This window comes from Perna viridis, chromosome 15 (genome assembly GCF_037379345.1).
Source record: "Perna viridis isolate PV_CMFRI_1.1 ecotype Kerala chromosome 15, ASM3737934v1, whole genome shotgun sequence".
Taxonomy (NCBI): domain Eukaryota; kingdom Metazoa; phylum Mollusca; class Bivalvia; order Mytilida; family Mytilidae; genus Perna; species Perna viridis.
This window is the reverse complement of record NC_142459.1, coordinates 14,444,370-14,468,130: the sequence shown is the minus strand read 5'-3', so window position 1 is coordinate 14,468,130 and position 23,761 is coordinate 14,444,370. Positions and strand designations below refer to the sequence as shown.

The following is a 23,761-nucleotide window of genomic DNA, read 5'->3' as shown; positions in this document are numbered from 1 at the left end:
ATGTATCAAAAATAAAAATATGTAGGCTTTCCAACAAATGACTCACAATTTGCATGATTCTTATCTGACGTGCTACTTCAATGTTATTTGTAAGTCCCAGGTTATTGGATCAACATTAAATATGTTCTAGTGATTACAAGTCCTGTATTGCAAAGTGGGAGGAGGAGGGGGGATAAATGTTTATGTACATAATGATAGGGGTGTCTGTCCTTATGTCAATACTTCCTTCCTTCCATTACAAAAGATGGGACCCATCTATTATTCATTAAACCTCCTACACCATTGAACAGAATTGTATGAATTCTCACAATCTTTATTAAATATATATTCTCATTGCGCATCTCCTATTTTAGATTTGAAATAACATAATAAAATACATGTTGTGAAGTGGCTCAAATTAAATGTACATTGTAAGTAAACAAAAGCCACTTTTAAAAGGTTGAAAATAACTACATACAAATAAAATATATATACATATACAATATAAAAAAAATTAAAGAATATGGGCCAAAACTGTTGGCCTTCTGGTCTTTGTCAGGGCAATTTGTAATGCAGAACATACCGTGACAAGTTTATCGGTCAGGTACATTTTGTACAGTACATGTATCCCGAAGGCTGGTTCTATCCACAGTTGCTACAAATGTACCAACATTCATTGGTTACAGACTAACAGCTAACAAAATCTCTGTAAGGTTCGGTTGTGTGAGATCCACAAGTCATACATGTACATGAATGTACATGATAAAACACAGTATACTTACAAGTTTTGAAATCTTTGTCCATTTTTCACCAATATAATGTCAAATTACCGTGGATTATCAAATGGCTATGGCTAAGTTTCAATGAAAAGACGCTCGTACCAACCTATTATATTTTTTTTCATACCACATTCTACACATGATGCTTTTACATTGTATTTCAATAACTTCTAAATTGTCATTTTTTTCTTGGATCAATTATGTTACTAGTATATTCCACACAGTTAAAGTGATAGCCCTGGGTACAATGTACCCCTTCTGTTTGCAAATCCCACTGTCCCAGAAGTCGAGATCAATATTTTTTAAGTATTGTAAACAGTATCTGATTTTGTTCAATCTCATTTTAACTGACTTATTGTGTATACAATGAATGTCCTAGTTCTTGACCTAGCACATATATCAATTTTGCTTACCTTGATGAGGCATGACTGTCAATAAACCTTCGTTATGCTATTCACATTATGTTTCACCATATTGGTGAAATGTTATATCTTGCTGAATAAAACTGAATTCAAGATCCCGTCACTGTGTTCATTACGGATACATGTATATATCACAAGTCAATATTAGCACCAACGGCAACGTGATCGGCACACGCTTTACGATAATAAACAGACGTTTTTTTTTTACTGCAGGATATTTCCTTCGAATAAGACTTATCACAATTATAATAACATCTTAAACTTGAAACACATGGTTTGGGATTTACCCCTCTCTTCTGGACATATCATGTGCGCATGGAGATCATATCCAACACCACGATTAATTAAATATAAACAACTTAAATTAGGTCCAGTTAATCCGTTCATTTCTTATATACAGGCGCGGATCCAAGAACTGGCGTACCGGGCGTACGCCCCCTCCCTAAATCGGTAAGAAAAAAATGTTCACCACAAGTTTCAAGCCATAATTTGTTTTGCCTTGCTATGCACGGCATTTAATTCAATTAACGCCCCCCCTAAAACTAAAATCCTGGAACCGCCCCTGATATATGACGTTAATAAATGCTATATCTCAGTCCAGTTTATCCCACTAACTTTCTGAGGTCATGCGGTACATACATGTAGTCCAGCTTACGGGCTTGTTGTGCATGAACAAAAAACAGGTGTCGTAAGCTGGCATCGTATATAGGTTTTAGCTGTAAGCTGGCCTCGAGAAAGCCAGTTTACTGGCCAAAAATAGTCATGTCTTTCAAAAAGTGCTATTTTTAATACAATCAAATACTTAATCAATAAGTAACATAAAATAATGTTAAACTAGTTAATTTAGGCAATATATATAGCGTAAAATAACAATAAAACAATAAAATAACGATTTTTGTAAAAGGCCAGTTAATGGACATTTGTTAGCAAGGCCAGTTTACGGGCTTTTTGTGTGTATATATATATTTGTTTCAAATCACAATACTGGTACAATAACAGGGGCGTAGCTGCCTATACGCAAATACGCAGTTGCGTACTTTCGGAAAAAGTAATAAAAATAATAACACGCATTTTAAAGATGAAATAAAGGTTTTATGCAATAACAAATCCTTTTTAATACATAATGATACTCCAATATACACCATAAAGTAATTCGCGATATCAAAACCATCAATTCCGGTAATTTTGTACTTTTCCGTATACATTATGCATACCATGAACGTAGTATAGGCTCTGAAAAACTGGTTCCAAAATCGTTAAAATTCAGGAGTTTCCCTCAGGGCTTTGCCTTGCTGGACTCACTGGTGGCCTTGAGCGACCCCCCCCCCTCCCAAGACCCCTCGTCGTAATTTTGCGTACAACTAAAACAGGCCTATCTACGCCCCTGAATACTGATACCAGTATATTGCGAACGCCAAGTACAGGAGATCCAAAAGTTGAATTGGTATTGTAGTTGTGGTAGAGGTGTGTGTGTGTGTGGAGGGGGTGGGGACCCTTCAAATGTTAAAAATGGATAGCTATGTCATAGAGCAGCCACAAATTATATTTTCTTAATTCTGGTGATATTCAGGGGCGTATACTGGATCTCAGGTCATAGGGGCGTAAAAAGAATAAAAAAAAATTTGTGAATAAAATTTGTCAAAAATCAAGATTTTATGCAAAAGATTGGTTTTCAATTTAGGGGGGCGTACGTCCGGCACGTAAAAATGTTGAGCATGATACATATATCAGTGGTCAAATTTTTGTGTGAATCATGTTCATGCTTTTGATAGAACCCATTGTTACTCCGCCATAACTAAGAATGACACAGTAGCTAGATTACTTTTGTTCTGTTGTATATATAATAACCAAATTATTATCATGTGCATATTTATGGTTTTGTGGAATGTTCCATCTATATCATCGAATTTTTATGGGGATTTTTTCTTGAAGCAAACAAAGTATCATACTGTTTTGGAAATCGTATCACTATTTAAAGGTTTATTTATTGCGTAAGGGAAATAACCACAAAAAGCCATGCACAGTGTATTAGGTCAAATTAGTATAAATGTGTGCTCTTAACATTTTAATTTGACATGTCTGTTATACTTCAATACACGAAAACTGAAACTACTCTCTGTAATTTCTAGATCTGACAAAAAATATCAAACTGGCGGTTGCCATATCAGACAACATAATCATATACAGTTTTGAGGAACAATTACAGTTAATGTCTAAATTTATAAACTATAAACTTATAAGAAGTAAACACTGGTTATAATCATAACTCATATGTACTTAGTAGGGGGTATGATCCTACTGCTGTGTAAATTTGTGCAGAGTACTTCAATGTCTGTCATTTTTCAATAGACAGATACTGACAAAACACTGCGAATTCTGTACTAACAGAACTACTGACACAACTCTGTGCATTCTCTACTGACAAAACTACTGACACAATTCTGTGTCTTGTCTAATGACAGAACTAATGACACAACTGTGTATTCTTTACTGACAGACCTACTGACACAATTATGTGTCTTCTATACTGACACAACTACTGTCATAACTGTATAGTCTCTACTGACAGAATCATTGGCACAACTCTCATTCTCAATTGACAGTACTATTGACACATCTTTATAAATTCGCCACTGACAGAACTACTGACAAAATTCTGTGTAATATCTACTGTCATAACTCTATGTATTCTCTACTGACAGAAATATTGACAATTCTGTATATTATCTACTGACACAATGTGTATATTATCTATTGACACACCTACTGACACAGTTATATGTATTTTTACTGACAGAACTACTGTCATAACTGTGTATTCTCTACTGACAGAACTACTGACAAAAGTCTGTGCATTTTCTACTGACAGAAATTGTGATACAACTGTGTGTATCTCTACTTACAGTACCTCTGCGACAACTTAGTGAATTATCTACTGACAGAACCCTGTGTATTTTCTCTGACAGAACTACTGACATTACTTTGTGTATTCCATGTTGACAGAACTGCTGATACAACTTTATCTTTCACTACTGACAGAACTATTGACACAACTCTGCGTATCCTATACTGACAGAACTACTGACACAACTCTGCATATCCTATACTGACAGAACTACTGCCATAACTCTGTATATTCTCTACTGACAGAACTTCTGATACACCTCTGTGTTTCCTCACCTGACAGAACTACTGGCACAGCTCTTGGTATTCTATACTACCAACACTATTGACACTTCTTTGTATTTTCTACTGACAGAAACAACTGTAACTATATATTTCTGAACCTCCAAAATTGAAATTCATTAAAAACACATTGATCATTCTATAACGCTGTAAAAATGGGCAAAATTGCGTAAAATTCATGTTTAAAGAGTTTGCATTTTCAGTGAAAGTTTTGTCTTTATTTTTTATATTCGCATTTTCATTATTGAAATAACTTTTTTTTAAATTTCGTTTAAAGTTGTTATTTTAGAGAAATGATTTTTATGAATTTAAAGATGTAAATAAGTTAATTGTGTTAATTTATATATGGCATATTTGAGTCGAGTAGACTAAGTATTTTTTGGCAGGTAAGAGTTCTTTGTCTAATTAATCGCCAAAGTCAATTAAAGGATTACTTATCCCGCTCCCGTAACCTTTTTTGGGGTGTATCACATTTTTCAGATTTTGCATGATTCTTACAAAGAGAGCTTCTTAAATAACAATATGAAGACACATTAATGACCAACATTGTCCTTAGGGCGAAATATTTCATTTAATTGCCTGACCTTACCCATCTTTTCCTTTTTCTCATGGCGATCAAAATTTTTCGACCCTATTATCCTTGTGTCCCATCTCTTTTTTTCATCTCATTATCATTTCATGTTCATTGTCTGAATATAGCTGAAATATTGCTGCTCGGATGTTAAACCCTAACAATCAACAATCAATCTAACTAAGCATCATGCTGTAAGTGCAGCAGACAACTTAGAAATAATTGACAAACATCCAAAATCAACCAAATTTGATTAAGGCAACACAATAATCACTGTAAAATATAGGACATCAAATAAGATATCACTTATCAACCCTTTATGCTTTATTTCAGATATCAATGATGTAACTATACAGACTGTACTAGCTGGTTGGACATGAGTTACGACAATCCTGATAGTGACAAAGGGTACACAGGTACTTAAGCAATAGACATTTTTTTATGAGAGAAAAAATACATTTTTTTTTCTACAATGCAAATATAACATGTATTACATGTTTTACAAAATGTTTGAAGAAATATCAGAGCAAATAGACAGATCTTTTGAAGTGGTGAGGTATTATGTGGTACCCTCCGTAAGTTGTCTGTCAGTCTGCCCATCTGTCCTTCCACACCAGTTTCCAGATGATAACTTGAGATCAGATCAATGCATTTTTCTGAAACTTTGTACAGATGTTTAGTAACATAAAATACAGGACAGGATTAATTTTCCACAAAATCTGAATGGTTGTTTTATTTTAGTTACATGTATGTAGTTTTGAACATTTATCATCCCCCTTTTTTCACCAGTTTGTGGCTGGGTATCACTTAATTTTCTATTTACTTTTTTTCTTGTACCAAACATTTGGACACTATCATTACCTGACATGTATTAACTCTACGGTTAATTCGCCATTTTATTGTCACTAATTAAGGTCTTTCCCCACATTGGGATGACCTTACTGTAATTCTTTTGATTATTATTATTATTCTTTTTCTCCTGTAAATTCTTAAAACATGATTTGGCAAGAAAAGTATGCAACACATTGTTACAACACTTCTTGCTACAGATCTGAATCACTAGGACTATGCGTTACGGACTTGCAGGGAAATGACAAGTTAACCTGCCTCGAGTTATCTCCCCGAACACCAATTTGTCGTTTTTGCTTCTATAGGAAAACTTGTATATATAGAGACAAACTGACAAGTGCATAAGGTTTGTCTTGTACTTGGCCAGAAATTAGAGCCAGGGGGTCCCAAAAAATACACTTTTTTTTAAAGTATGTCAGTATTAAGTTCACTGATGAATTATCTTTGTCAATTCATCAAAATAACCTCTCCATTCATGACATACATGTACCCAAGATTCACTCTTGATGCATATATAAAGCAAGTTGTTAGCTCAAATTTGTCACTTTCATATGCATAAAATAATAAAGTACTACTCCAGAAACGAGTATTTTATTTCTATCAAGGACTTTATATTACTATTCTCATATAGTCCCTGATTTTAAAACAAGTTCACCTTTGTCCTTTATGGTCTAATTTATCTAACAATATAATTTGATTTTTTTATTTATATTTTTAAACGAACTTGATTCTTTTTTTTTTTCATGTGATAAAATTTCTAGCAAACTACATTTTGTACCATAGACCATTAATTGTGTCCCTGTTTAATTATCTTGATATACCAATAGTACATGTATTTCCTTAATTAGATTTTGGGAATCCCCATTCTATTTGTTTACCGATTTTCCCGCCAAAAAGTTACATGCCAAAAGTGTAAAGGGTAATCAAGGGAACAAAGACCAGACATGGAAAACAGACATACACAACAAAGAACATAAAGTAACTAAAATCATACATACAAAGTAACAAAAGTAAATGAGCAACTCGGACTCCACTAAAAACTGGGAGCATGGACCAGGTGAACCGGTAGGGTAAGCGTCCTCTGCTTTTCTAGAAACACCCGCCGAGTTGCTCATAAAAAGTCAAGTCCGGGGTAGACAAACGAGGGAAGGAAAACTATGACCTGTTGAATAAATCAGTTTTCATGGTGCTGATGGATACACCATAACGATACACGTGTTCATGAAAACGACCATAAAACTTCTGTAATGATGACTTCAATCTTGTAGCAACATAACCCTGTTCCAGAAGCCTATTTGTTAGAGTTCTAGCGCGATACAAAAAGTCTGCGTAGTTTCAGTAAGCTCTGGCATAACGTATGAGTTGTGATATGAACACTCCATACGCAGGAGTATCCGAAGGGATGTTGCCACAGATGAAAGGAAAGTTGACAATTCTTAATAAAAAGTCATCACGTTTGTCGTAAAGTTTGGTCAATAGTTTTCCTTTACCATCGATTTCTAAGTGTAGGTCAAGATATGAGGCTGACTTCACAGTGTCTGTAGTGTCCTTTATCTCAGGTTCTTTTGGGTAGATGCAATGTATCAACTCCCCGAAATTAGGATTGTTTAAAGATAATACGTCATCTATATAGCGGAAACTGAGATTGAAGGATCTAGCCAAACGGTATTCTTGCTTTCATATCAGATCAGCTATAAAGTCAGCCTCATAAGAGTAAAGGAATAGGTAAAGGAGCACAATTTGTTCCGATTGGATGCCGACCGTTTGTTGAAATACACGTCCACCACACTGGACAAATATGTTGTCAATTAAAAATTGCAGCATTTTGTAAACATCTTCCTCTGTACATTTGAAAGATGATTTGGAATTATTTCTTACAAAGTATGAGGAATCTCTACCAGGAACTATATATTTGTATCTAGGTGTACCATCTTTTTTGAAAAAACAACGATGTATAATGTTTTTAAGTCGGGATTTTAACTGAGTATGGGGAATAGAAGTATACAGTGTTGAAAAATCATAGGTTTTAATGCTATTATATTCAGATAATAGTCTTGAACTGATTGTCTCCAAAAGATATTTCGAATTTTTCAGGATCCACATTGAATTATACCACTACAGGAGTAACAAGTGTTGTGGTAGGACTGTAGACCCTCTTTGACAGTTGTGAGTATAGAAGTTAAAAGTTTTGAAAGAGGTTTGGTGGTACATTTTGCAGATCCAGCTATGAAACGTTGTTTGTATGGATTCTTGTGAAGTTTAGGAATCCAGTACATAGACGGTAAATCACAATCATCGTCCTTGGTAGAGAGACCAAATGAGGTTAGCACAGATTTATGGTTTTCCACAATCTCTTCTTTGGAGAGAGTGGTAGCAGTGTAGGTCTTATCACTGCTATTACTTTCTACGTCTACCTCTGATAATAAACATTGGATATAAAACGTTTTGCAGACAAAAACAATGTTGTTTTGGGCTTTGTCTGCTGGTATGACAACATATTTGTCATGTATAGTAGACAATGTTTTTGCTACATCGGGGTCTTTGAAAACTGATGTAGCCTTGGCACTCATTGACCTACTTAAAACTTTCATTCGTTTCAAAATTAAAGACCTCACGACCTTTAACCACTCTGACAGAGAATCAATGTCTTCTTGTTCTCGTTTTATCCATTTTCTTGCATAGTCCTCGACGGCATCCATAAGAACTTTAAAGTTATAATTCCAATTTATGGAGCGTAGTTCACGGTACTTGGGACCTTTAGAAAGGATACTACGCAGAGATTCGTTTTCGATAATGGTTAAATCTCCCGTAACGACGTGACCAGAAGGACCATATTTTAATGGAGAGGTTTTGCAAGAACAGTCAGATGGTTCAGCCTTGAAGTCCTCAATCTCGAGGTTCTGCAATAGCCTTTTATAATTGAAAATTTTGGATGCGATGGGTGAAGTATAGGAATATGAAATAATTGGTATGGATTTGTCTTTGAAATATGGGGGAATTTTGTTGGTAACGTTTTTGTGATGGAGGATGTTAGCCAAATTAATTGCATCTATACCTTTGTTGACAAACGGTAGTGGAAGAAATGATCGTTTTTCTTCATCTTGACTTTTCACACAAACTGGTTTAAAGAGTCTGTGGAAACCAATAACCAAAATGATGACAACAAGTCTGTATAATGATGAGGTGGGGTCAGAAACAGGAGTGTCAAGACTTGTTTTGTAAAGGGAGTGTAGTAGAGTGAGAGGTATAGAATAAAGTTTGGTTCTAATGTGATGAAGTCCAAGAGGTTTTTGTATGAAAGGAAGGAGACCATCTATGGAGACATCATGTAACTTAGGTGACGTATAGTGGCGATGGCCATGACTCCTTTCCTGTCTTGGATTTTTGTCAAATAAATTCATCACATTTATGTTATTGTTATATTGGCTTGAAAGGTTTCCTATACTTTTGATGTTGTCATTGCATCCGTAAGGTATTGCAGTACCTAGTCTGCATATCCAGTACTCCTCTCTTTCCCTACGATAGTTTTTACTTAGAACGGGACTGTTCGTAGGATGGTAATTTTTTCTAAAATACGAACTTTCATGGAGAGGATTGAATGATCTTGTTGATTAAAGTGTTGATAAATTGTCGGAAATTTGGTGGTGTTCATTCCCGAACGATGACCGCACATTCTTTTATTTGATCGTTCTTGCGTTTCTCTGACATATATTAAACCACATAAGTTGCATTCTAATCCATATATTAAGTTTGTTGATTTGCAACTTAAGTCATCGTGACTTCTTGTATGGAAGGTTTTGTTTGTAAGGGAACTGGAGAAGTAAGGGTCGGTTATAAGAATGTTGCATGTTTTGCAATTTTCAATACCACATTTTCATATGGTACAATGTGGTTCGTCATCGTTGTAGTCAAATATATCATTTAAAGTGATGGAACATGGTTTGTCCACCATCAGAGATATCGACCCAGTGGTTTGAATGAGTAATCAAGGGAACCAAGGTTATAGCAGTAATCAAAAGAATGTAATCCAGGGACAAAGACCAGACATAGAAAACAGACATACACAACAAAGAACATAAAATAACTAAAATCATACATACAAAGTAACAAAAGTAAATGAGCAACTCGGACTCCACCAAAAACTGGGAGCATGGACCAGGTGAACCGGTAGGGTAAGTGTCCTCTGCTTTTCTAGAAACACCCGCCGAGTTGCTCATAAAAAGTCAAGTCCGGGGTAGACAAACGAGGGAAGGAAAACTATGACCCGTTGAATAAATCAGTTTTCATGGTGCTGATGGGTACACCATAACGATCCACGAGTTCATGATAACGACCATAAAACTTTTGTAATGATGACTTCAATCTTGTAGCAACATAACCCTGTTCCAGAAGCCTATTTGTTAGAGTTCTAGCGCGATACAAAAAGTCTGCGTAGTTTCAGTAAGCTCTGGCATAACGTATGAGTTGTGATATGAACATTCCATACGTAAACAAATGTCATCTATTTTCTTTCATCAATTCTTTCATTTCGAAGTATTTAGACACTTCTTGATGGAATAATTATTGTTAATTGGATTTAATTTATTCTGTTATTAGGTAAGTCTGTTTCTGGATGTATCACATGGTTAAACAGGGCTGTTTAACTTGTATGTAGCCACATGCATGTGGCCATAATTGTGTTTATCTTTGTCAGGCTTTGACCAGATGATGAAAATTTTGATTGGCACCTCCCATGAGGATATTGTCAGTCACGTGGCCTTGTATAATTACCTTTAATTGCTTTCAGTCATAAATTGGTCGTGGTCAGTTAACTCTGACCAGGTGTCAACATAATTTGATAATTAGAGAAAATATCCCTTGCTGATAAACTTCCTGTCAATTTTAATACACAAAACTTGGGCACCAAGAAAATCGCCAACTGGCTATTTTTGTCGCCAGATCAAATAAAATATCGCAAATTGCGACATTGGCGAAGCCCAGCGCGACCCCTGCTAAAGTGCATTTCCTAAGAACATGGGTTATATGAAAAACCTGATGTTAATTTCTGTTTTCTAGGTTATCCTTAAGTTTTTGTATATATTTGAATTTATTCATCTGTCCATCAATCGTTGCTTTAATGTAGTATTTAAAGAACAAATCAACCTAATATTTATGATATAAGAGGCTGTTCTGTAAGAATCAGGCAGATCCTTTGATATGGTTGGCATATGGTAAATTTTATCTCTCTGAATTTCCAATGTAATGTTTTATTTCACATGTATGTCAAACAGTAAAAAGATGTTTTAATGAGACAATGGATGGCGTGGAAAACAAATTCAAATTTCCCTTACATAGCAACCAAATTTTGCACAAAAATAAAGAATTATCTCCCTTTTTCAATGGATTTCAATGCTTTTATGTAATTTTTTTTCTCTGTAACTGTTGAAGTTAACTAAAAACCAACATTCAACTTTGAGAAAGAATGCATTTATGATATAAAATGGAGGACAAACTTTTGAAAACAAAGTTTATCATGTGCAACCCACTGCCTAGTTTTGGCACGGTACGTCTAAATACCGCTTAGCCCCGGCTAAGTGCACTTAGCCCTTAAAAGTGCACTTAGCCCCAAATATTGATTAATATCTATATTTTTGAAGGTTGGGATGAAAAGATATGTCAGATATGGTTATATATTTGAACTTTATTGTTATTATATTTTAGGAAAAAACGGTTTTTAAAACGGCACGCGCTGTCTGTGTGTCGGCAATTTCGTGTGCTATCATGCGTATAAAAATTAACAAGTGAATCAAGCAATATACGGCTTGTCAATTAATTTATGATTAATTGTTTGTCTTCAATAATGACCTATTCAATAGAATTGGCGAAAAATAAATGTGCACTAGCTTGGACAAATGGTCTTTGATGTTCATCTCATAAAAACATTTTAAGTTTAGACAAAGAACGATAAAGAATAAAATATAAAAACAGTCTTTTTTTGTCGCAATATTAAAAAGATTTCTTGTTTTGGTAAGATTTTTTGAGTAGAATTAAATATCATTTAAATATGGAACATCGGTATTCTGGACATTCATAGCGAGCGCATTTACAATATACAATGTAAATTTCACAAAATATACGAGATGTGGCGTCCTTGGGGATCACCAACTACGTCCGTTGATTATGACATGGTCTTATATAGATTGCAAGAGGTATATATAAATATATATATATATTAATTATTATTAATTTAGATGAAAGATTGTTGTTTCTTTTTTAGGTAATGCATTTATCACTTTCCGTATTTACAATATAAATTATAAAATTATAAGATATGGAACGAAATAAATATCTGAACAAATTCTGACCGCTGAGTATATATATATCGCCCCCAATGTATCGCTCGTCGTCTTGTTGCACATTGGAAATTAACTCAGTAAGATTTATTTGATCATTGTTTCTTTTTTGTCCAGAAATATACCCCTTAAAAGAACGCAATGATCTGAATAACTTCTGAAAACTAAGTTTGATTTTTGTCCGATGCTTGACCAGTAAGACTTTGTTCTTTTATTCATTTCGTTCCTAAAACACAAACAAAACAGCCATCAAAGTATCCTGGACATTTGATAAATAAAACAGATACGGAACGAAATAAATATCTGAACAAAGTCTGACCGCTGAGTATTATTGCCCACATTCTATCTTACCGTCGTTTCCCCTCCGCCAGTAAATCCACTTTGTACATTGAAAAAAATATCGTAAAAACTAAAAGGCATTATTCTGTTCTTTATGTCGTTTTGGAAATACACACACAACAAAATCACCATGTGGGCCCTCTTAGCAGAAAGTCGGGATCTACCGTATTTGTATCATAGATCTTTTATAAAAGAATATCCAGATCGAACAAGATATATCTGAATCCTTATTCTTGCAACATCGTTTTCAATCATATAAAATGGCGTCAAGTTACGTGAAATAATAAACCATGCTCTGGTTACTTTAAGAAGGTGGTGTCAAAAGAAACTGGTGATCATCCGATTTTCATAGGCCCTATGTTCTTACACTGGGAAGGTTCATTCCTTTCGTACCACACATTTTTATCTCATGTAAAAGCACGCATTCAGGAAAGTGTGAAATGCATCGATTTACGAATTGGAAGCGACGATGAGAGTGGTTTGACAAAAGCAATTGACAGTGTCTTTCCTAACATAGAACGACTTCTGTGCACTAAACACATTAAAGACAATGTTTCCGATCACCTTAGAAATAAAATTGGATGCAACGACCAATTGCGAACAAATATTCTAAATAACCTATTTGGGCCCAACGGACTGACATCGGCGATAGATCCCTCAGATTTTTATATCAAGGCTCGAGATATTAGCAGAAACTACCCTGAATTTGATTCGTATTTTCAAACCCGTTTAAAAGACAGACTGTTTCATTATGTTAACATTCCAAACTGGCAACTGGACTACAATCGTTTATGGACAAACAACAACTGCGAATCCATAAATCACGTCTTCAAGAAGGCAGTAAACTGCCAACCAAAGTCAATTCCGAATTTGATACAAGACTTACATGATATTGTTACCGTGCATTTCATAGACTTAAAACGTTCACTTTATGGTAGTGGGAATTATGAATTGTATGGCCGTTACAGAAAACACTTACATAGTTACCAGAGTTGGCAAACCAAAACACAAGAACAACAGAACAACCTGTTGCATAGACTTCTAAATGATGTTACCACCAAGAATACCAGCATTAAGTCTTCATATAAAAACTTTGAAGTTCCACAACCAAAAAGACTTGCTGCCAAACCATACCAAAGAATAAGACCTAGAAACTGCCGTACAAAGCCAAGATTTTAACATGACAATAGTTCTGCAAATGTCTTTATTTTGTTGATGTTTTACATGTTATTATACAATATAGAGCTGCAATAAATCATTCAAAATAATTTACATTTACTTTGTTATTTACACCAATTAATAATTAGTAATAAAATGTGTAGGTGTGATAATCCTTCACGGTCTACTGAACTTGGATATACAGGCACGTGTCATTATGATATCTTAAAACACGTTTAAATCAAGAATTGCTGCAGCGATACTTACAAAAATCGAAATACAACATCTTCATAATTCAAATTTTGTCTATTGATACTAATATGCACACATAAGTGTTCCCATCCCGGGCTAAGTGCACTGTTAGGGGCTAAGTGCACTTAGCCCGGGCTAAGCGGTGTTTAGACAGACCCGTTTTGGCATCGACATCCTGTTTAACTTGGTCAAGTTCAAATACATTGTACTACACACTTAAGGACGAACACTTAGGGTAAGGGACATAACTCATGGAATCAGTGATATGTTTGTATCATATTCAATTTCACCAAAGCCTCTCAAGCTTTTGTAAGAAGCAAAATAAAATGAATCCAAATTAATAAGATGCATATAAAAGATTGATGTGAAATGCTGAATACAAACGGTCCAATGATTTCTAAGAGTTGTGTCCCTTACCCTCGGTCTACCTCCTTAATGTCAAGAGTTATTGCCTTACTAAGGTAGAATGTTCAGGATTTGAATGCTAGGTCGTATTGCCCTATAATATCCTGTAGTGCTTCCACATTGGAAATGATTAGTAACAAACTTAGCCAATCAACTTCAATATTTTTATACAAACACCTGTATTCACCAATAACTGACTCAAATGACTATGATTTAAATAATCATGTGTAGTACATTCTATGCAATATTAACCTGTTTATAAAGACCACCTGTCTTATATGACCATGATTTTAATAATCCTGTGTAGTACATTCTATGCAAAATTTACCTGTTTATAAAGACCATCTGTCCATGATTTTGCTTTCCCTTGGAAGGTCACGGATGACTGAACTACACTAATCTTATGTTTCAGGTTTGTCATGCGAGGGTATATACAGAATATTTGGAGTAAAGTCTAAAATCCAGCTGCTGAAGGAATGTTACAACAATGGGCTGCCATTATTTTTAGAGGAACATGAACCTAACATTGTTGCCAGCCTGTTGAAGCAGTTTCTTAGAGAATTACCAGAACCTGTTCTGACAACGTGGCTCATGCCCAAGTTTGAAGAGGCTTCAAGTTAGTAATTTTTATTTCTCTGATTTATTAACTGGGGTTCAGATTCATGTTTAAGGCCTTGTCTCTTCATTCATTAGAGGTGTTTTCAGTTGAATCATTTTATTGTCACAGGTCTATTATTAGCATTTTGCAGACAATAGAGGGTTGTGTTTTACTATTTCAATTATTTTAATGTCTTGTTTTCTGCATTTAAGTACATCTTGCAGCACATTATGCTACTACAATTTAACACATGTAAGTTGAATAAAATGGCAAAATAATGTGAATTATCAAGAGTAATCAAGGGAACCAAGGTTCTAGTGGTAATCAAAATAATGTAATCCAGGGACAAAGACCAGACATGGAAAACAGACACTCACAACAAAGAACATAAAGTAAATAAAATAATACATACAAAGTAACAAAATTAAATTAGCAACTCAGACTCCACTAAAAACCGGGAACATGGACCAGGTGTAGCGGAAGAGTGAGGGTCCTCTGCTTTTCTAGAAACACCCACCGAGTTAATAAAGGGTTCGTTCCCATACATCTTGACAAAATAAGGACTAATTTTAAGATAATTATTTATCTACTGATATTCACTTACAAACTTTCTGTATACTTTTATGTATTATAAGTATAAATACTTGTAGTTCTGATGAGCGAGAAGAGTAAAGTAGAAAGATTTCACAAACTGATCCACGATTTACCTAAACCTAACAGACTGTTGTTATCTTGGATGATTGTCCACATGACACATGTCATAGAAAGGGTAGGTATAATAGGGCTTTCATTTGTTTTATATTTTAAGTATCAGTCTCTGTAAGAATCAGGCAGTAGGTGAAGCATAGTATGAAAAATACCACCATTTTGATAGTTGCAGTTGACTATTTTCACCATGAGAATCATGGAAAACAGACAAGATTTTCCATATCGTACTGGACCATTGAGTTACAAATTCATTGAAGTGCTATGAAAACATTTCAAGGGCAGATAACTCTGACAAAAACGTCATTTTCCTAATATTTTATCGAAAAAATTTCTGAGGAAAGCCAGTGATGCAGAGATTAAATAATGATCGTTTCAAATCGAAAAAGTATCCTTGAGTGATATTATATTGTCAGATCAGTGGGGTTTTGACATGCTTGTTTCTGATTTTTCCCATTTTGCCTGATTCTTATAAACACTTATACTTAAATACATTTAAATCATTCCTCCTCCTAGTTTCTTTATCCTGTCCATCACACAGTTTGACAGTGAAATTTCCTGAAATTGCTGACACTAGTAGGCCATATATTTACTGAAACATGTACTGTTTTGAAATGTCCGAATATAATTATTTAATGTCAATTAATTTTGCATACTGAATTTGCGTCACGTCGATTTTGTTTTTAACATGAGACTGCCGAATCGTGCAAAGATAAAAGAAGCCACCCACTCTACCAACAATAAAGCCGTACAGATCTTTTTTAAAAATATCACCAGATCTGCAATACAAAGGTTACAATATTATTAAGATTAATTAGTTAAAATCTTGTGTTGAGCCCACTTTAATTTAAAATGAATTTTTAATAACTTTTTTTTTTAATTGAGTTTCTGTTTGCTGTTTTCCGAGGAACCCTGCCACCTTGTACATTTATCATATAAGTGCGTTTTAGTTTAAGTTACCAGAATTGGTTCTGTCAAGTATATTCTTAAGAAACTAATTGTGATTATTAAATTTTGTTAAAATATTTACAAATGTAGCTCTAGATAGACCTACAATACTTAAAATGCATGATAGTAATAAATTTAACCCAACACAATTAGCTATGCAAAATGATTAAATCCTTGGTGTGTGTATTGCACTATTTAATATACCAAGATAATCGTTTATTGCTTAAGGACATATTTTCAAATACTACACTTAAATTTAAAATTACCTTTTTTATAGACAGAAAATATCTGTAGGTTTCTTCCTTGCAAGCATATATATATATAGATAGAGACATAATTATATAGGCGCAGATCCAAAGACAGGCGTGCCGGATGTATGCCCCCCCCCAGAATTGAAAAATATTTTTTTGCATAAAATCTTGATTTTTCACAAATGTTAGCCACTAAATTTTCTTTAATTCTAATTAGTCCCCCCCCCCAACCTGCGATCCTGCATTCGCCCCTGATATACATGTATATTTTAAGCCTATATGGTATATTGTGATATTTCCTACACTTAGGGACTGTCCATTTCTCTAATTACATTTCTTCGTCACCTAAACTTTGCTTCCCATGGTCGTATTTAAATATCAAGTCTTTAAGGTACATGTTAGAAGATATATTTTTGTACAATCACACACCTTTCAGAACTTGAATGTTATGTTTCTTCTGTCTGAGTATTGGACAATGAATAAGGAAATAAATCTCGTCCTCAACTCATTGTGTGTCGCACGTCTTAAAAGTTTTACACAATTCAGTGCTGATCTATCGGAATTGAGTCATATTTCAGTATCAAACAAAATAAAAACGAGCTACCAATCTGGGTTTTCTGATGTATGTACCCCTCGGAATCATGCAGTGTAATGTCTCTATCGAAAGTACAGCCTAATACATTCCCCAATTAACACGCGTGTCACATGGTTTAAATTTCATGTCCCGTCGCTCACCTGTGTTATAAAAATATACAGTTGAACCTCGATGTGTCGAACTCGGATTAGTTGAAATCACAGATAGCTCGAACTAATTACAAAGTCCCACCAAAACTCCCCTTACTCCAATACAATTTTACCTCAGATGACTCGAACTCGGATGAATCGAAACCTCAGATAACTTGAGGTAATCAATCAGTCATGAATTGTATCCGTCACACAGATTGTTTTGTGGGCCATAAAACCTCTGTAATTTTTTTATATAAAAAATGCCGAACATATCCCGGTCTTAGAAGTTTATTTGATGCTAAAAGCTGAACGGTGTCCTCCAGTAACCTAATAAATACCAGCTGGACGATGTCCTCCACTTATCTAAAAGTTACAAGCAGGACGATGTACTCCGGTTACCTAACAGTTACCAGCTGGACAATGTCCTCCACTTACCTAACAGTTACAAGCTGGACGATGTCCTCCGGTTACCTAACAGTTACCACCTGGACAATGTCCTCCACTTACCTAACAGTAACCAGCTGGACGATGGTCTCCACTTACCTAACAGTTACAAGCTGGACGATATCCTCCGGTTACCTAACAGTTACCAGCTGGACAATGTCCTCCACTTACCTAACAGTTACAAGCTGGACGATGTCCTCCGGTTACCTTACAGTTACCACCTGGGCAATGTCCTCCGGTTACCTTACAGTTACCAGCTGGACGATGTCCTCCTATTATTTAACAGTTACAAGCTGGACGATGTCATTCAGTTACCTAACAGTTACCAGCTGGACGATGGTCTCCAGTTACCTAACAGTTACCAGCTGGACATTGTCCTCCGGTTACCTTACAGTTACCAGCTGGACGATGTCTTCCTATTATTTAACAGTTACAAGCTGGACGATATGATCCAGTTACCTAACAGTTACCAGCTGGACGATGGTCTCCAGTTACCTAACAGTTACAAGTTGGACGACATCCTTCAGTGAACTAATAGTTGTATATGACTACTTGGATCATTATCACATTGCTACCAACAATTTATAATTCACTATTTTAATGTAAAGAACAAAAACCTAGGATTTTACAGCTTAGATTCTATCATTTGACAATCTGCCTGGTTACTGTGACTTTGTTGATTACAGTGCCAATATTTCCAAAGTTATATCTGCATAACACCCTAAAACAGTTCCTCGTTAGATATATATTGAGCACCAACGTCTATATAAATGCCAGTGGAATGTGGCAACCTCCGAAAAAAAAAATCAAGCATTATTAACAGTACTTACATGATGTAACTCTAATTAGATGATTATACATGTGAAGGGAGTGAAGGAAAAGATAATATTACATTTTGTATTCCATGCATTATGTTCAGCAAATAAATTCCGAATTCAAACCCGGTCATCCAAAGTAGCAAAAATCGAGATAACAATTAAGTAATAAGGGACATGTATAAAAAATATTATCTCGCCACGGCGAGTTATTATCTCCCCATGTCGAGCTTGAGGTATTTTTTTCACAACGGTGAGTTGCCTATCTTGCCACGGCAAGTTACTTCACAGGTAGAAGTCATCAACTGTTATATAAGTTCTCAAAACGACCCTTTAAAAAGTTAGTTACTGGTTTCTACATCTTCCAGAATTCAAAGATCGTGCCAAATAAAATAATTTTTAATGATCTCCAAACTTGTAAATTATGTGATGCGGGTAAAGAGGACTTGTTCCACTTTCTGTTTGACTGTAAATTTAAAGTTCTTGAATAAATACAAAATATATACATATATAAATATATACGTATTATACACTTAACGTGTCAAATCCTGAAGTTAGATTATAAAATTGATGCCGACTTGAAAAAGCGCAAGTGTTGCTTGAATGCTGATGTAAATTGTTCCCTGGGAGCTCTGGTGGACTAAGACACACTTCATAGGCAGCTATATTTTACTATGCTCAAAGGTAGATAAATACCTTAGATGTAAGGAAACTCAATAGTAAACAAGTATTATCTTTTGAAAAACAAAGATAGCGGACGAGGTAAAATTTTGTTCTTTCTACTTTTAATTTTCCACGTTTCATTCAGGAAATAATACATGGCACGCAATTTCGATACAGTTTTTTTTTTCGAACGCCACTAAGTTATCAGTATTTGGCTAATCGGGAAACAGAAGAGCGATCAGGTGCCGTTTGTGTCACGGTACAAATAATTTGGTCATAAACAGTATCTTTTTAAAGTTTCGTGTTATTTTGTCTCAATAACTTTCTTTTATTTAAAGAAGACACATGCACTTGTTTAAGATTTCAGTTAAAAGCACTTGATGTCTTACCTCTTATCAGTACTATTTGTTCATTTCTATCTATATGTATTTACATGACTACACCAGTCGTTTACTGTCGATATTCAAGTTGTTTATAAATGTTGAACGCATAAAAAGCTATTTGATGTTTGGCTAGGCAAATAATCCCTATTAGATTGCACACTTTCGTGTCCTAAAGGGAAAATGGAGACTAAAGGGTGATACTGTACAAAAATCGAATGAGTTTTCTTCACATTTCATGTGGAAGTTTATCCAACTGTTGACAAAAAGAAGGCTGTGATCCGACAAAGAAAGGGGGTTTCATTTGCTCTTTTTGACAAATTTCTACACAAGCGTACAAATAGTAAAAGGGTGACCCAACACCCGAAGCCATCACAGTTTCTTAAATTATAGAGCAGTGCTCAGCATTAATAAAAATTCGGAGAATTTCTTTGTGTTGAACCTTATGATGAAATGGTTTGTTCCCTATTATTTACTCACAAAAGCCACAGAAAACATTCTTATATCATACAGTGTCGGGTCCTGACACTTTGAAAAGGAACTGTGCCAGCCGGGGTTCCTCAGAAAAGGGGGTGTTAAGACAGTACTTACCATTTTTTCTTAATTTTATACATTGAAATGACAAAAAACACACACACACACACACAAACAGGAGGGGTCCGCACACCCTGCCCCCAATCTGCCACATCCCTATATCTCTCAGAACGAAAAAAAATAAAACAAACAAAAAAGCAACAACAAAAACACGCCGGTTTACACAAACTAAAACCTGACAGTTAGGTAGAAACGGATTTCAATTTTAAGCAATTTGCAGTTATTATTGAAAAACATAAAAATATTGTGATTAAGTTCATAACGAGTACATACACGTATATACACAAACATGTTAAATGTAAGAACTCTTTATCGTCTAAATATAGCTGAAATATTGCTGCTCGGACGTTAAACCCCAACAAACAAACAAACAAACAGAACTCTTTAAGTTGGATTATTTTCCTTTTGGTATTTCTTCAACATTCCTTCGTACACATCTAAAAATGTACAAATCTTCCTATAAAATTTCGTCAAAATCCATTGAGCTGTTACGTTGTGCTTACAAAAGCATACAAACATTGTACAACTCATTAAGTGAAGCTGAAGCATATATAATTTCATATACTTCCAATAAAAGGTTAATATGAGACTATGTAGACAAAATTTTAACCCCCTACCCCCAACCACCATCACAAAAAAAACTTGCACTATAGACGGGCAAACAGGAAGTTTGATAAAGCTTACAATGCAATAATCCACACAGTTTAAGTACAAAATGTAACAAACCAAATTTCAATTTATTTAAATGAAGTGTGACGAAAATGTATAGAACTGACCTACATTACTTATGAACACCAGTAAAAGTAGACAAACCTCCCCATTCGCTCATTTGGTAACATGCCCATTTTGACTTGGAGATGCACAATGGGAATATGTAATAATAAAGTCAGTAGCTTAGGGGGAGTACCGGATAAGAGATGAGTGCCCCTTTGCGTAATGAAAGGAATGACGAACACCCGTATCAGTATATATCATATCTTTACTTTCAAGTGGGGGTACATTGTAAAATTAAGTCCCCTATTGACTAAAGGTAAACAAATTAACAAGCGATCTTTTTATTTTTTTTTTATCAAGAATGTACATGATTTGCTGATATTTCTTTTTTATAAATTATATTTATCCACAAAGAAATTAACCATAAGCGAACACACGAGGTTTTCCGCCGGTAGGCTTTCTAATGTGTGCATAAATGTTTCGAATCTAAATAAGTACTCGGCTTCTCACTAGATCCATGTAATGTAAATGCATAACATTTATAAAGGAGTGTAATTTCTCCCATTTTGAAATTAATGAATCTTTCACAATACACATTGAATTAAATAGTCCGAATTTCCTCTGACCCTGCAACCCTCCTTTTTTTATTTGGATAACCCGACATATCAATATCCAAATCGAAAAAGGAGGGTTGCAGGGTCAGATGAAATACGGACTATACGAATTAAATTAATTCTCGGAAACAAAGGTGTTGCCATATGTCTTTCTCAAAAGATTGCAGGCGTAATCTTTTTCTCAAAAAAAAATTCTGGCAATATGATTCACCACTTACATCACATTTATAAGGTTCACCACCAACATGTGTGCGCATTTTAGGGTTTCGTTTCCAAGCAACACATTTTTTTTTCAGCTGTATGCGTATTCATATGATTAGATAGATTTGACTGCCGAGTAAAATCTTTATCACACATTTCATACTTGTAAAGTTTTTCACCAGTATGTGTCCTAAAATACCTACGCAGAATATGCAACTGATTAAACCCCTTTTCACATATTTTACATTTGTAAGGCTTTTCACCAGTATGTGTTATCATGTGTCCCTGAAAAGTCAAATGACATGCAAAGTGTTTATCGCATATATCACAGATATAATGATTTTCACATGTAAATGTTTTCCTATGTTTGTCAAGAGTGTACGTCCGTGTATAAACATCATTACAAACCACACTTTCACTAGGGTTTCTATCTATATGTTTTCTTATGCGTCTTCGAAGATCTGGTTTCCGAATAAAACCCTTGCCACATATATCACATGTGTAGGGTTTTTCACCTGTATGCATCATCATATGTTCCTTCAGAATGTGAGAACGGATAAAACATTTATTATAGACACCACATTTTTTCACACGTATGTATTTAAAACGTTTACAACATATGTCACATTAATAGGGTTTTTCACCAGTATGTGTCCTAATATGTCTCTTTAGTTCTTGTTTCCTACCAAAGGATTTTCCACATACATTGCAATTATGAAGCTTTTCACTACTACATGTTATGGAACATTTTACAAGAGTGGATTTCCTGGTTAAACCTTTATCGTATACCTCACCTATATTGTTTCTTGGATGTGTTGTCATGTGTTTCTGAAGACTAGCCTCATTATCTGTACATGTTGTCATGTGTCCCTGAAGACTAATCCCATTATCTGTATGTGTTGTCATGTGCCTCTGAAGACTAGGCTCATTATCTGTGTGTGTTTTCATGTGCCTCTGAAGATTTTGGTAGTTATCTGTATGTGTTGTCATGTGCCTCTGAAGACTAGGCTCATTATCTGTGTATGTTTTCATGTGCCTCTGAAGATTTTGGTAGTTATCTCTATGTATTGTAATGTTACCCTGAAGACTAGGCTCATTATCCGTATGTGTTGTAATGCGTCTCTGATAATTTTGGTTGTTATCTGTGTGTGTTGTCATATGCCTCTGAAGACTAGGCCCATTATATGTGTGTGTTGCAATGTATCTCTGAAGACTTGGGTTATTATTTTATATGACGTCGTGTGTCTCTGAGGATTAGGCTCATTACATGTATAGGTTGACATGTGTCTCTGAAGATTTTGGTTGTTATCTGTTTGCGTTGTCATGTGTCTCTGAGAACTTGGTTATTATTTTTATGTGTTGTCACGTGTCTTTAAAGGCTAAGGGTGATATCTGTATGAGTTGATATCTGTTTGTGTTGTCAATATCTTTGAGAGAGTAATCAAGGAAACCAAGGTACTAGCAGTAATCAAGACTAGGGTTGATATTTGAATGTGTTGTCATGTGTCTCTTAGGGATGAGCACATCTTCACCTACTCAAGTTCTGATGTATCGATTTTGGTCCAAAACTAATTCAAATTTTACCATCGACATCATATTTTCATAGTTTTCAAGAGTATATATCCTCAAATGTGTATTAAGATGTGAAATGCAAGTTGAACCTCTATCACATAAATTCCGTATTACAATTCGCAGTTTTTCACTAGTACATGCTCTAAATGCCTCTGAAAAATATTGCAACTTATCAAATCTCTTATCTGATACATAAAACAAATCACCAGCATGTGTTCACATGTGCCTTTTAAAGATGGTGTGCTTGTCACTAGTCTAGCAAGT

The 23,761-nt window shown here is 34.9% G+C and overlaps 1 protein-coding gene across 2 annotated transcripts; it reads left to right on the top strand.

Moving 5' to 3' along the window:
- The first annotated feature begins 4,902 nt into the window (after nucleotides 1-4,902).
- On the top strand, nucleotides 4,903-16,333 carry LOC148597067 (ralA-binding protein 1-like). 2 transcript variants are annotated; one of them, XM_088563558.1, is made up of 4 exons: nucleotides 4,903-5,353; nucleotides 14,685-14,888; nucleotides 15,521-15,639; nucleotides 16,269-16,333. In XM_088563558.1, exons 1-4 carry the CDS (start codon nucleotides 5,314-5,316, stop codon nucleotides 16,317-16,319), a joined length of 414 nt encoding a protein of 137 aa, XP_088419684.1. In that variant the 5' UTR covers nucleotides 4,903-5,313; the 3' UTR covers nucleotides 16,320-16,333. The 2 variants fall into 2 exon arrangements, with proteins under 2 accessions (XP_088419684.1, XP_088419683.1); XM_088563557.1 differs by lacking the exon at nucleotides 16,269-16,333 and having other exon boundaries at nucleotides 15,521-16,007.
- Nucleotides 16,334-23,761: the final 7,428 nt, after the last annotated feature.